Source organism: Coturnix japonica, chromosome 7 (genome assembly GCF_001577835.2).
Source record: "Coturnix japonica isolate 7356 chromosome 7, Coturnix japonica 2.1, whole genome shotgun sequence".
NCBI lineage: Eukaryota > Metazoa > Chordata > Aves > Galliformes > Phasianidae > Coturnix > Coturnix japonica.
Window position 1 is genome coordinate 2,247,016 of NC_029522.1, and position 11,800 is coordinate 2,258,815.

The following is an 11,800-nucleotide window of genomic DNA, read 5'->3' on the forward strand; positions in this document are numbered from 1 at the left end:
TTGCAGGAAAAGAAGCGTATGTATTTTTTCAAAGTATGCAATATCCTCTGATTTATTGAGGCAGAAACATCAGCGCTGAGACAGAGTTATGTTCCTTCAACAGATATATGTTACTAAGCTGCTTCATAGAGTTATGTTCCTTCAACAGATATATGTTACTAAGCTGCTTCATAAGGAGAAATTTAAGAGGAGGAACTAGCAAAGATAGTCTACTTCCAAAGGCACGTGAGCAGGATAAAAGTGGGGAGGCAGGGGATCCTGATATAAGTCAGCCATACTGGCACAGTCCCAGTGCAGACTGAGAAGCCCCAGGTGATCCCAACTGTCCTTCTGGCTAGAGGCTGCAGTGTCCCCATTACTGTACACAAACCCCATGCCCAGCCCATGAAATGCAGCATCACTCGAGGCACAAAGCAGCTTAAATTAGGCAGAGATGCACATGAGCCCCTGCAGAGGCTTGGCCCTAGTGAGTTCCTCTCCCCGGGGGGCAGGGGACAGAAGGGCTGCAGGAGCTGACAACCACATCCCAACAGAGAGAAAAGTCTCCAAGCTGAACCAACAGTCTGTGCCTTCACTTTTAGTGCCTCCAGAACCTTCTGTTACATTTGTGCCACTTGAATGCTGAAAGGAAAATTTCCAATGTTCCTGATGTAATGGCACCAGCCCCACAAGTTTGGTATGAAGAAGCACCAGTCCCGTGTCAGTCTCTTCACAAGCAGGTAGGTGCCGCCCAGCCCTGCTGCCCCCATGATGAAGAGTCCTCGATTAATTATCTGAGTGCAAAGAGAAATCTCAGCATTGTCAGGAGTTTGCAGCACAAAGCAGGGCTGTTGTGCAGGATGTGGGGCTCTTGGCTTACCTTTTCCTGCCATTTCCAGCGCTGAAGTACCTCGTGGTAGCGAATTCTGCTGAATGTCACCTGGGGAGATTGCATGAGCAGGTGAGGGAGCAGCTCATGGTGGGCTAAAACCACAGGAAACAAAGCTCCAGCCTTACCATTGTGTACAGTGGGATGATAGTAGAAGGCATGAGGGTGTGGAGGAGGTTGTTGATCCGCTTCCGGAAAATGAACCATGTCGAATTTACGTGCTCTCGCATCTGCAACACAGAAATCATCACCAGCCCGAAGGAGGATGGATGCTGCTGCACTAACAGCCCCTTATGTGCCAGTCACCCACCTCTACATAGTTGTACATAGCTAAATCTGAGATGGCATGGTCATCGGGCACCCTCAGCCTGGAGAACTCAGGGAGGCAGGCACCTGGGGAAAGAAAGCAGCTGGTGGTAGGCAGCTGCCCAGCAGGGCCTCCAGCTTCTGGGGGCTGGGCTGTGCCACTCACCCAGGTCATTGTGAAACTGGTCCATTAACTCATCAAAGACCAGGCAATCCTCAAAGCCCTGGGGGGGAATACTGGATGTTAAATAGGCAGCAGGAGTCAGACATTCACAAGAAATGCCCTCAGGGATCCTGAACTAATGTAGCTGTTAGCACCCCTGGTGTCCCATATCCCACTGAGCACAGAGAGCCTCCAGGCCCGGCTGCCAGGGATCTTGCGGGGTAACAGTAGGAACTGGCATTTCCAGCAGCCCGGGGCTCCCATTGTGTGGGGACTGAATGACACAGGGCAAGCTGTGAACTTACTGCGTTCATGCCCTGTCCATAGAAAGGCACAACAGCATGAGCAGCATCTCCCATCAGCACACAGCGGTTAGAGAGGTGGTAGGAGGAGCACTTCACAGATATCATGGCCTGGGCTGGCAGCAGAAAGAAATCGTGCTTCAGCTCCTGCCTTCAGGCAAAACAAGAGATACTTCATTTGATGGGACCACAAGAGACAGGGAGAGCAAACCATGCCACATCCAAGCTTCCTAGCCAGGGCCATAGGTACTGTTTGCTCACACAAACACAACTCTCAGCTCTAGTGGATCCACTTTCCTCACCCAGACCTAAGACCACAACCATGGCTTACAAACCCCTAATCCATCTTAGGACTTAAAAAACCTCGACAGTAATATAAGGGCAGTGGGAGGTGATCTGTGTTTTGCTCCCCACAGTGGCAGGACCTGGGTTGCACCTCAAAGGTACAGAGTAGTACTGGAGTGCAACTTAACCACAGACCACTGCAGGCTGTATTCTGCTGCTGAGTCTGTTACCCCATAGAAGAAGCAGTGCAGACCCTGGTCTCCTTGGTCCCCCACTCTTACAGGCCATAAAGAGCCACCTAGCAGTGAACACAGGCAGCTGGCCTGCCAGCTTAAGGGGAGTCTGGGTCACTTGAAGACCTCGTGGGGGACCAGCATGTTCCTCGGCATGTTGCCACCATATTGAGGAGCAAGAAGGGGCACTGGGGACACTTACTCTCCGATGAGGGGGATGGAGTCTGGGAAGTAGGTCTGGAAAAAATCCAGTACTTGCTCGCCAGTCTTGAGCTTCTCAAATTCCTCAAAGGGCATGAAGAGGGTGCAGGTGAAAGACTTGTCCTGTCAGCCAGGGAAAAAGTTTAGAAAGAAGTCCAGAGGCCATGAAAACACTTGACACGTGGATCAGCAGCTTAATGCCCAGCCTGCTGCCCATCTGGCTATTGCAGTGATACTCCTGTGTAGTGAGCTCTAGAATCCAGCCACCCCATGTCCCATGGGGTGCTGTAGCACAGAGCAGAAAGAACAACAGCCAGACCTTGGGATTCCTGTCTCTGGTTTGCATTCCCAGACCTAGGTTTTCTGGGGCCTTAGGTGGGTGAGGCAAGAGAGAAGCAGCTTGGGCACTTGCTCAGCTCTGTGGGGCAGGGCTAGCTCTGGGATTGCTGCCTAGGCTGTAGGAACTCCTGGCTCAGGCTGCAGGTCCCTCTGGGCTCCTCTCAAAGCCCAAGCTGTGAAGTTGGCAGCATAGCCAGCTCATCCCCACAGGCTCCATCCCAGCCCCAAGGAACCATGACCATGGGTTATCACCATATTGGGCAGCGCAATCATCATGAATGTGTTTCTTGGCCAGATGTGGAGATAGTTTGGTTCCATGGCAAACTGAAAGAGAAAGAAAATCACCTTGGATCCCTGGCCCATCCTACTTGGCTTCTCCAGCCTAGCCTCAAGTTCTCTCCACACTGGCAGATCGATTCCTGTTCTGTGTATCAGAAGACTTCAGGGCCTCAAGTACTATGGTGAGAAACAGAGCAAGAGCAGGGCAGATTGGAAAAAATCTGCTGGTTTGTGATTGCTGCTGTCCACACAAATGTGTTCCCATAACCCCCAGGACCTCTCAGAGCTAAAATGAACGCCAATGTTCTGGAGGAGCCTCTTGGGATTTCACAGCCTGGCCCCACTATTGAAAGAGAAACTCCCAAACTAATCTTTCCTTGAAAGGTTTGAATCCCAGGGAGAATAGAATGAGAAGAAAGTTCCTAGAGACACTGTAAGAAGTGACAGGGCATCACACTCAAGGAGGCTGTGGTAGACCCGGGTCAGGCCCACTTACATCTCCATCCCTGGGAGGGATGGTCAGCTCCATGTAGCCATGAGGGATGTACTCATGGCTGTAGTTGAAGCACGTTTGCCTCATGAACTGCTTTCTGACTGTCGAGAAGGCTCCATCACATCCCACGATGAGATCATAGGTGTCTTCCAGAGGCAGCTGGCCAGACCTGGAACTGTGAGAGTCACTTAGAACAGCCCTGCCATAAATCCCAGACCAATCTGTCATCCCAAAGCCTCCCTTTTGCAATTTACTGCAAAAACACCTTGGTCACTGGCACCCTTCTGAATCTCCTAGGATATGGGGAGAAAGGCTTTCACTGAAGGCTCAGAATCAGAGTAATTTTTCTGCAGATTGCCAAATACGTAATTCTGCCAGACCTAACCAAGCACTCAGAAGGAACAGTTGGTGTAACAATGCTCTTGTGTAGAGCCTCCATCTCCAGGTAGATGGGGTAGTATGGCCAGAACTCAACACAACTGCAAACCAAGGTCTTTTTCTGCTCTTCCTAGTGAGCAATCTGATCCTGAAAGCCCGTGCTTTCAAAGACTGGCATGTTTACTTCCTGCACAGGTCAGCAGGCTTGTGGCTCACCTATTGCCAGCCTGCTGGGTTGGGCGAGTTACTTCAGCTTTTTCAGCCTCCCTGAGAACCCCACTTTGATCCCTCTGCTTTCCAAAGCTCATGCCAAGTTTTGTCTATCCCACAATATCACACTAGTTTTGAACTGAGATTGCTCAATTGTTTGAGGTTTTATGAGTTATTAAGCAGAAATAATAAGACACAGCACTTTACCCAGGCTTGTAAAGGGGTTACCTTTTAATGGTTAGTGTCCCCAACTCTGCATTGCACTCTATTAGCTTGTGTCCGAAGTACAGGTTAGTGTTGGAGTACTTCTCAGCAGCTGCGAAAAGACAACTACAAGTAGAGGCTTGTGCTGACAAAGAATCCCTGAATTACAGGGACTTTTGCCATCACCATATCAGACTGTTGTGCTAAGCAGTGGCAGGCAAGTAAGAGCACAGTAGGACAGTGTTTCATTTAGTCTGGTTAACCTGGGGGTATCTGCACCCAAAGAGAGGCCTCGGGGTCAATATCTGAAAATACTTTTGCTGCAGAGAAACAGCACAGGAGGAGAAAAGGAAGCACCAGCCAAAGCTACAGCAACACTAGACATCATAGGTCTGCAACAAAAGCATGGCCATGGAGATGGACTTTGTACATTTTTGTAAACAGAAAGGACAGTTCTTCCTGCACTCAGCTGAGGATTTGTTGTTTTTGCCTCTCTGCAGAGCAGGTAACTAACAACAGAACAAACAACAGACCTTCACCTCTGTGGCCTGGAACACATCTACCTTGTTTCTGCTCATTTCTCAACTACTGTTTGCTCTTCTGTGAATGTTGGGAGACAGTGCTGAGCAATGGAGACTCAGACAGGACAAGCACAGCATTTCACTGAATGTGCTACTGCTGCTTTCTTCTTAATAACACAGCTGGTTTGCATGTGCACTTTCTGAGAGCCAGCTTGTGCAGAACTCACAGGCAGAGAGAGGCTCAAAGGCACTTAGTTGAAGTCTACCACTCATCAGTCAAACCTTACAATCTTAGTAAGTAGGGAATATAAGCATTTGCAAACGTGCTTACCTGTTAACAGCTCTCTGTTTAAGTTTGCTCTGTCCACGGAGAGAATGTACTGTAAAACACAAAAAATGGAGCTCAGAAACAATTTCTGAAGGGCACTTTGCACAGCAAGGGGAGTGCACCACCTCCTCAGAACATCCCAGTAACAGCTACAGTGAAACCGAGTGGCAGCTTGCAGTTCCCTCTCTGTTCACAGCATCACAGAAATGAGTGTGTGCAGGGTCAGTAACCAAGGGAGGAAACCAAAATGAGACTGGCAAAGCAGCACTGTGGAGATGATTGTACTTGAGACCAGCTTATAGAGAGGAAGGAGAATCAAGATCCATGTTTGCCAGTAAATGACAGATCTCTACAGCATGATTTAGATGCATGGACAGCCACATCAGGCTAAGCATGGCAGGTCTGATGATTTATGAAGTAAATTCTGTGTGTTTTCATAGGACAGAGAGAGAGGAAATCCTGACATGAAGGTAACCTCATTTCTTCCCAGTATGCTGCTGTGCCCACCTTGGAAGACGTACCTGTCCATCACAGAGTACAGAAATGCTCAGAGATCTCTTGTGCTTTATGAAGAACTACAAAAACAGCAGCACAAGACCAGTACCTGATTCTTCTTGCCATAAGGGATAGAGTACTTCTTCCCCAGTAGTGTGTGTATTCTCCGTGCATGCATGGGGATGCCTTTAGACACAATCTGGAATAGAAGGGAAGAAAATCCAGTTTTCCCACTGAAAGTGAGCTGCCAAGGTACAAGACACAACCCACCAAATGCCTCCCTCCAAACACGATGCTCTGAGCATGGTGGGACAATGTCTGCTGTGCTCTGTCTCTGGCTTTGCACAACTATCCATATTGGTGGAAAGAAATTAGCAGGCCTGTGGGCCTCAAGTCATTACATTTTACTGAAGGTAAATGCTGCAGGATGGGCATCCCTTTCATCACATCCTTCTGGCACTTTAGCTCTTGTGGGAGGCTGCCTGCATCTGCCCTCTTCACTCTCATCCTGCAGGGGTGAGGAGATGTTGGTGCTGGAGGAGTTCTCTTTGTAGGGAAGCCACACACAGAACTTGGATGCCTGGAGCAGCTGGCACTCTCTGTCACTGGGAGCAGAAGAGAGGCCGTCCATCTCCAGCTGAAGTTAGCAGCATCTCAAGCATAGAGATGATCCAAGGGTGGAGGCACCTCTCCTATGAAGACAGGCTGAAGGAACTGGGCTTGTTCAGCCTGGAGAAGAGAAGGCTGTGGGCAGACCTGATTGTGGCCTTCCATTATTTCAAGGGAGTTTAAAAACATGAGGAAAACCATCTTTATACACAAGTAGATAGTGATAGGACCAGGGGGAATGGCTTTAAACTAAAGGAGGAGGATTTAGGTTGGATGTCATGGGGAAGTTTTTTACTGAGAGAGTGGTGAGGTGCTGGAACAGGCTGCCCAGAGAGGCTGTGGATGCTCCATCCCTGGAGGTGTTTAAGGCTGGGTTGGATGGGGCCCTGGGCAATCTGATCTAGTACTTGACCTAGCAGCTGACAACCCTGCCTATGGCAGGTGGATTGGATCTTAATAATCCCTTGGGTTCCCTTCCAACCCAAGCCATTCTGTGATTCTACAGTTCTATAATTCCACAGAAGCAGTGAGGGTACCTGCTCTTCCAGCCCCACAGCCTGCAGGGCCTGGCGTCCTCTGTATGACAGGGCCAAGTTAATACTTCTGCCACGGGCAAAGCTGGACACACGGATATCTGTGAGGAAAGAGACGTTGGCTGCACAAATCCCTCCAGCATGGGCTGCATTGCCCCAGAATCAGTTGGTGGGTGGTGGTGAGTCTCCTGCCATCCACCATCCCCCAGCTGAGACCAGCTTGGCAGTATTTGGCTGAGAAACTTGGCTCTGAGAAGTTCCTGCCACATATGCGGATGACACCAAGCTGGGAGGTAGTGTAGACTTGCCTGAGGGTAGGGAGACCCTTCAGATGTAAGCTGGGCTGAGGTGAATGGGATGAGGTTCAGTGAGGCCAAATGCCAGGTCCTGCACTTTGGCCACAATAACCCCATGCAGCGCTACAGGCTTGGGGCAGAGTGGCTGGATGACTGTGAAGAGGAAAGGGACCTGGGGGTGTTGGTCAATGCTTGGCTGAACATGAGCCAACAGTGTGCCCAGGTGGCCAAGAAGGCCAATGGCTTCCTGGCCTGAACTAGAAACAGTGTGGCCAGCAGGAGCAGGGAGGTGATCATCCCTCTGTACTCAGCTCTGGTGAAGATGCACCTTGAGTACTGTGTTCAGTTTTGGACCCCTCACTACAAGAAAGACATTGAGATCCTGTAACATACATGTCCAGAGAAGGGCAACGAAACTGGCGAGGAGTCTGGAGCACAAGTCTTATGGGGCAGGGCTGAGGAACTGCTGTTGTTCAGTGTGGAGGAGGCTCAGGGGAGACCTGACTGCACTCTACAGCTTCCTGAAGGGATGCTGTGATGAGGAGGGGTTGTGATGCCTCTTCTCTCAGGCAACAAATAGGATCCAACAAAATGGCTGCAAGTTGTACCAAGGGAGATTTAGATTAGACATAAGGAGAAACTTTTTTTCTCAGACAGTGGTCAGGCACTGGAATGGCTGCCAGGGAGGTGGTGGAGTAGCCATCCCTGGCACTGTTCAAGAGGTGTCTGGATGAGGAGCTACGAGATACGTTTTAGTGGCTTGTGATGGGAGAACAGTTGGACTGGATGGTCTTGTAGGTCCTATCCACCTTTGTGATTCTATGATTCTTTATGAGATGTTGCTTTCTGTGCCATCCACCTAGATTTTGCTCAGAATCCCCTGGCCATCCTGCCAGCGCACGTTGCAGGGCCTTGTCCCAGTCTCAAGACGTGTGCCATCTCAGCAAGATCCACAGGTCCCAAGACTGAGCAGAGGGGTAAGGTTCACTTGCCTTGAAGGCAGGTAGGAACACTCATAGAGCTCTCTTGCATGGGATGGAGGCATTCTGGTAATGGTAACTGCTTGGTGCTTCAGTAGCAGCAGAAGAGGATGGACATGCTGTGCTGCTTCCAGTATTCCAAGGGCAACAAGGGTTATATCCTTGTAGCAACAGCTGAATGCAGCTTTCTTCAGTTCATTTAACCACAGGCTTCCTGGACCCGTGAATCTTCTAGCACATACAGCGTCTGGCAGAAAGCCGGAAGGACCATTTCCTTTTGTTCTGAACTCACAGTGTGCTGGTTTCACTTGAGGCTGTCTGATGTTTCTGCCAGAAAAAGCTGCAAGCAGCCTCTTGTGCGCAGGTCTGCAACACACTATGCTGTAGGCACACTTCGTCTGGTCGTATGAACTAGGACATTTCAGACCATGTCCACACACAGTGCTGCAGAAGTGCTCTGCTGCTGCTTATTCCTCCAGCACTTGTAGTAACTCCTGTTTGCCAGGTCCTCTTGCTACAGCTAGATCTCAGAGCAGGAAACGTGCTGCTCACTATTTCTCCCATGACTACACCCCAACTACCACCTTCAGCTTTCCCCATATGCCAGTCCTCAACCCCCCAGACACAAGCAACAGTGAAGAGCATGAAGAAATAATCTAGAGAAGGACCACGCTTCTTTGACAGCTTAGGAACTCACTTCAGGAAACAGCCATGGCTAACACATGCTACTTGCTGCTGCAGGCAATGCCAGCACTGTATCCACTCGCCCCAAGCATCATCTGGGGCCTTTTCAGCAAGGTATTCCAGCTTCTGAACATGAGTTGTGGTGTTTCACCTCCTTTGACAGCATCTTCTAACTAGCAAATACAAGCACTACCACAATGACAGGCAGACATCTCTGTGCTCCGCAAGTAGTCACATTTCTGTGTTCCAGGGAAGATCACTCTGAGAAATGGAAATGCTCTGATGAGTGCCTCTTGTGAGCTGTCATGCTTACCAAAGTGGGTTTTCCTTACTAGTAGTTCCCGAACTTGCAGCTTTCTTCCAGTGCCTTGCTGCTATCCATCCTTGCAGGTGAGGACAACCCTCTTGCTGGCAAGCCACTGACAAGACAGCCCTTCTGGCTGCAGTCACTGCCATTGTCACCTCCCACCTTTAAACCCAAACAGCAATGCTGCAGCATTAACCGCATTTATTCCCAAGGAGTCTTGTCTCAATGCCACCATGCCAGTATTCTTAATGCAGAATTTCTGAAGTTTTGAAAGATGAGAATTTGAATCAATCTTTCCATCTTTAAGCCAAGGACATAAAAATGGGCATAATTTTAGTAGCTGAAGAGTGGGTTCTCTCCACACAAGGCAATGCATTTCTAATAAGCTCTTTCCCCCAAAACCATAGGAACTAAAGAGTGCAAGAATGAAAGGAATATTCTGAAAGTGACATCTTCACTTTCAGAATTCTGCTCTCTCTGCAGTTTCACTGAGGTCATTCAGCACCGTTTGGCTTCTTGAAGAACCGTTACTAGCAAAATCAAGCTGTGATGTTCATGCTGCTCTTACCTTCTCTGGCTTCATAAACATCAACATGGAAACCTCGTTTTGCAAAGAAACACGCGTTTAATGCACCCACCTAAAAGAGAAGATGGAAATGACAGATGACGTTTTAGAACACTACCAAAATGCTTCTCCTTCCCATTAGAAAACCACAACTGAGAGAACAGCTCAGAAGATGCAAGGTAACCCTTTGACCAAGAGCTGCAGAGGACTTCTTCCTGAAGAGAGGAACTTTGCAGAGCCCCCAGGGATCACCTCAAAAGTTACTCCGCACATCTCATTATATGAAGTCATACCAGGTGCAGGACTTGTTAACATTCATCAGTAATTGTGCAAAACTAATCCCTTCAACCAGGGGCAGCAGAAGCTGCTACAGGCATGCTCCTTGCTCCTCTCCTGTCTATAGGTATGGCTATAAGGAACATGGTTTAGTGATGGGACTCAATAGGTTGGGATGGCAGCTGACTTGATGATCTTCAAGGTCTTTTCCAACCTAAGTGGTTCAGCAATTCTGCATTTATCTTCTAATTCAGGCTGCTGAAACATTCACCAGGAAAAATGGGGGAAAAAGAAGCTGCACCTGTTTAAAATCAAGGTGCTACCTTTAAAAGGTCAGCGCATACTCCATTTTTCACTCAAATGCGTACTTTCTTTTTGTTTTTAATTTCTATCAGAATAATCAGAACCACAGACTCTGAGTCTTCCTCTTATTCCAGCAGCCAGGGGAGCAAGAAGCTAACAGACAAAATGTTAGATGGGAGCTTTGGGAGCTGTCATTTAAAGACAGATGGCCCTGCAGACAGCAATGGAACAAATGTGGTCCCAAATGAACGTGGAAAAATGAAGGCATTTTCTCTTACGTTTACATTTACCAAGTCTCAGTCCTCATAAGGCATTTCACATTAGTGATTTGGTTAAAACCAGAAACAGCTAAAGTAATGGAAGAGCCAGTAGCTGATCTTGCTTAAAGTGCCCAGAGATGGCAGAATCCAACTTGAGTGTTTTCCCCCCTAAAAAACTTCCACTCCTTCACAGGAAAGAAAAGAGGAGTATCCAGAAGTGCACTGTTTTTCTATCCTGGTACAAATACAATGCTTGAAGAAAGGATGTATTTGGTGAGCCTTTGGGTCTCTGCAGTATCTCAGCAGCAAAGCTTTCCCTCAGAGAAGATCCCCTCTCTTGGTACAAAGTCCCAGCTGTGCAAATAAGACCTGCTATCTCCTACAGTGAGAATATAACTGGATGATAACACCTACCATCTGGCAGAAGAATAGTATTAAGAAAAACAGGGTTAAAAGGAGCACTGAACTCAGGGGAGAAGATACTATTTCGTTAATCTGCAGAGCAAATCGGTTAATGAGCTACAAACAAGCAAGCACTGTACAAAGGGAAAGGCAAAGCAGGCAAGCAACTAGGCTGCATTTTTCCTTGCCCACAGCTAGGAAGCAAGGCCTGGCTGTCTGCAGTGCACAAAGAAGCCTTCTTGCACTGGAGCTGCCTTTCCAGAGACCTTCATGTTCAACCTCAGCCCTGCTGAGCAGCCATCCCCCCACTTCCCAGCAATCAAACAGTAGGAAAACTGCATTTCCTACCAGGCCCCCTCCAACAATGGCAACTTTTTTCCCCTGGACGTTGCTGGACTCCATCACTGTGACAGCAGGCTCGGAGCAGCAGGCAGGCTGGTGTCCTCTCACTGTCACTGTGCTGTGCTCACCAAAAGGAGGGAGGGTGGCTGAGTCAGGCCTGGGCTCTTCTTTCCTAGTTAATATTAAAGCTCAGCTCCCACCTCAGGCTGCAAGAGCACCAGCCTGGCTGGCCAGCAGATGTGCTACCCTGGTATGAATGTGGGCCATTCAGCATATCCTCTTGAAAACAGAGAAGCAATTCTGCAGTCTTCAGGTGTCTCATAAAATGCAACTTTCTTTTCAGAACACAGACAGCATTAACTTCCAGCAGTGACAGTTATTATGTAGAAACATTACCAGTTAACTCTTGGACTCCTGGGGATAACACAGTGATGTACAGTCATGTCACTAAAGCTGGTCTTATAAAACTGCCTCTTAGACGTCTGGGCCAGGGCTGCACAAGCAGCCTTAGCAATGGTTTGCAACTTTGATTCTTTCTGGGGAGCCAGTCCAGTAATGGATGGAGTACCCTAAGGAGTGAATACTGGATCTGGTCTTCTGTAACATGTTCATTTATGATAGGACGATGGGGTAATTTA

General features: G+C 48.5%; 1 protein-coding gene across 4 annotated transcripts; it reads right to left on the reverse strand.

The window, feature by feature from the left end:
- Positions 1 to 21: 21 nt before the first annotated feature.
- On the reverse strand, positions 22 to 11,317 carry KMO (kynurenine 3-monooxygenase). Of its 4 annotated transcripts, none has more exons than XM_015867805.2 (15): positions 11,169 to 11,317; positions 9,583 to 9,652; positions 6,751 to 6,848; positions 5,715 to 5,804; positions 5,114 to 5,162; positions 4,286 to 4,373; positions 3,473 to 3,644; positions 2,950 to 3,021; positions 2,360 to 2,481; positions 1,643 to 1,790; positions 1,341 to 1,398; positions 1,179 to 1,261; positions 997 to 1,098; positions 860 to 919; positions 22 to 773 (listed from the first exon to the last, which is right to left on the reverse strand). In XM_015867805.2, the coding sequence occupies exons 1-15, from the start codon at positions 11,220 to 11,222 to the stop codon at positions 600 to 602; spliced, it is 1,440 nt and encodes a 479-aa protein (XP_015723291.1). In that variant the 5' UTR covers positions 11,223 to 11,317; the 3' UTR covers positions 22 to 599. The 4 variants fall into 4 exon arrangements, with proteins under 4 accessions (XP_015723291.1, XP_032301581.1, XP_015723292.1 ...); XM_032445690.1 differs by lacking the exon at positions 11,169 to 11,317 and adding an exon at positions 10,437 to 10,454; XM_015867806.2 differs by lacking the exon at positions 2,950 to 3,021.
- Between the last annotated feature and the right edge of the window lie 483 nt (positions 11,318 to 11,800).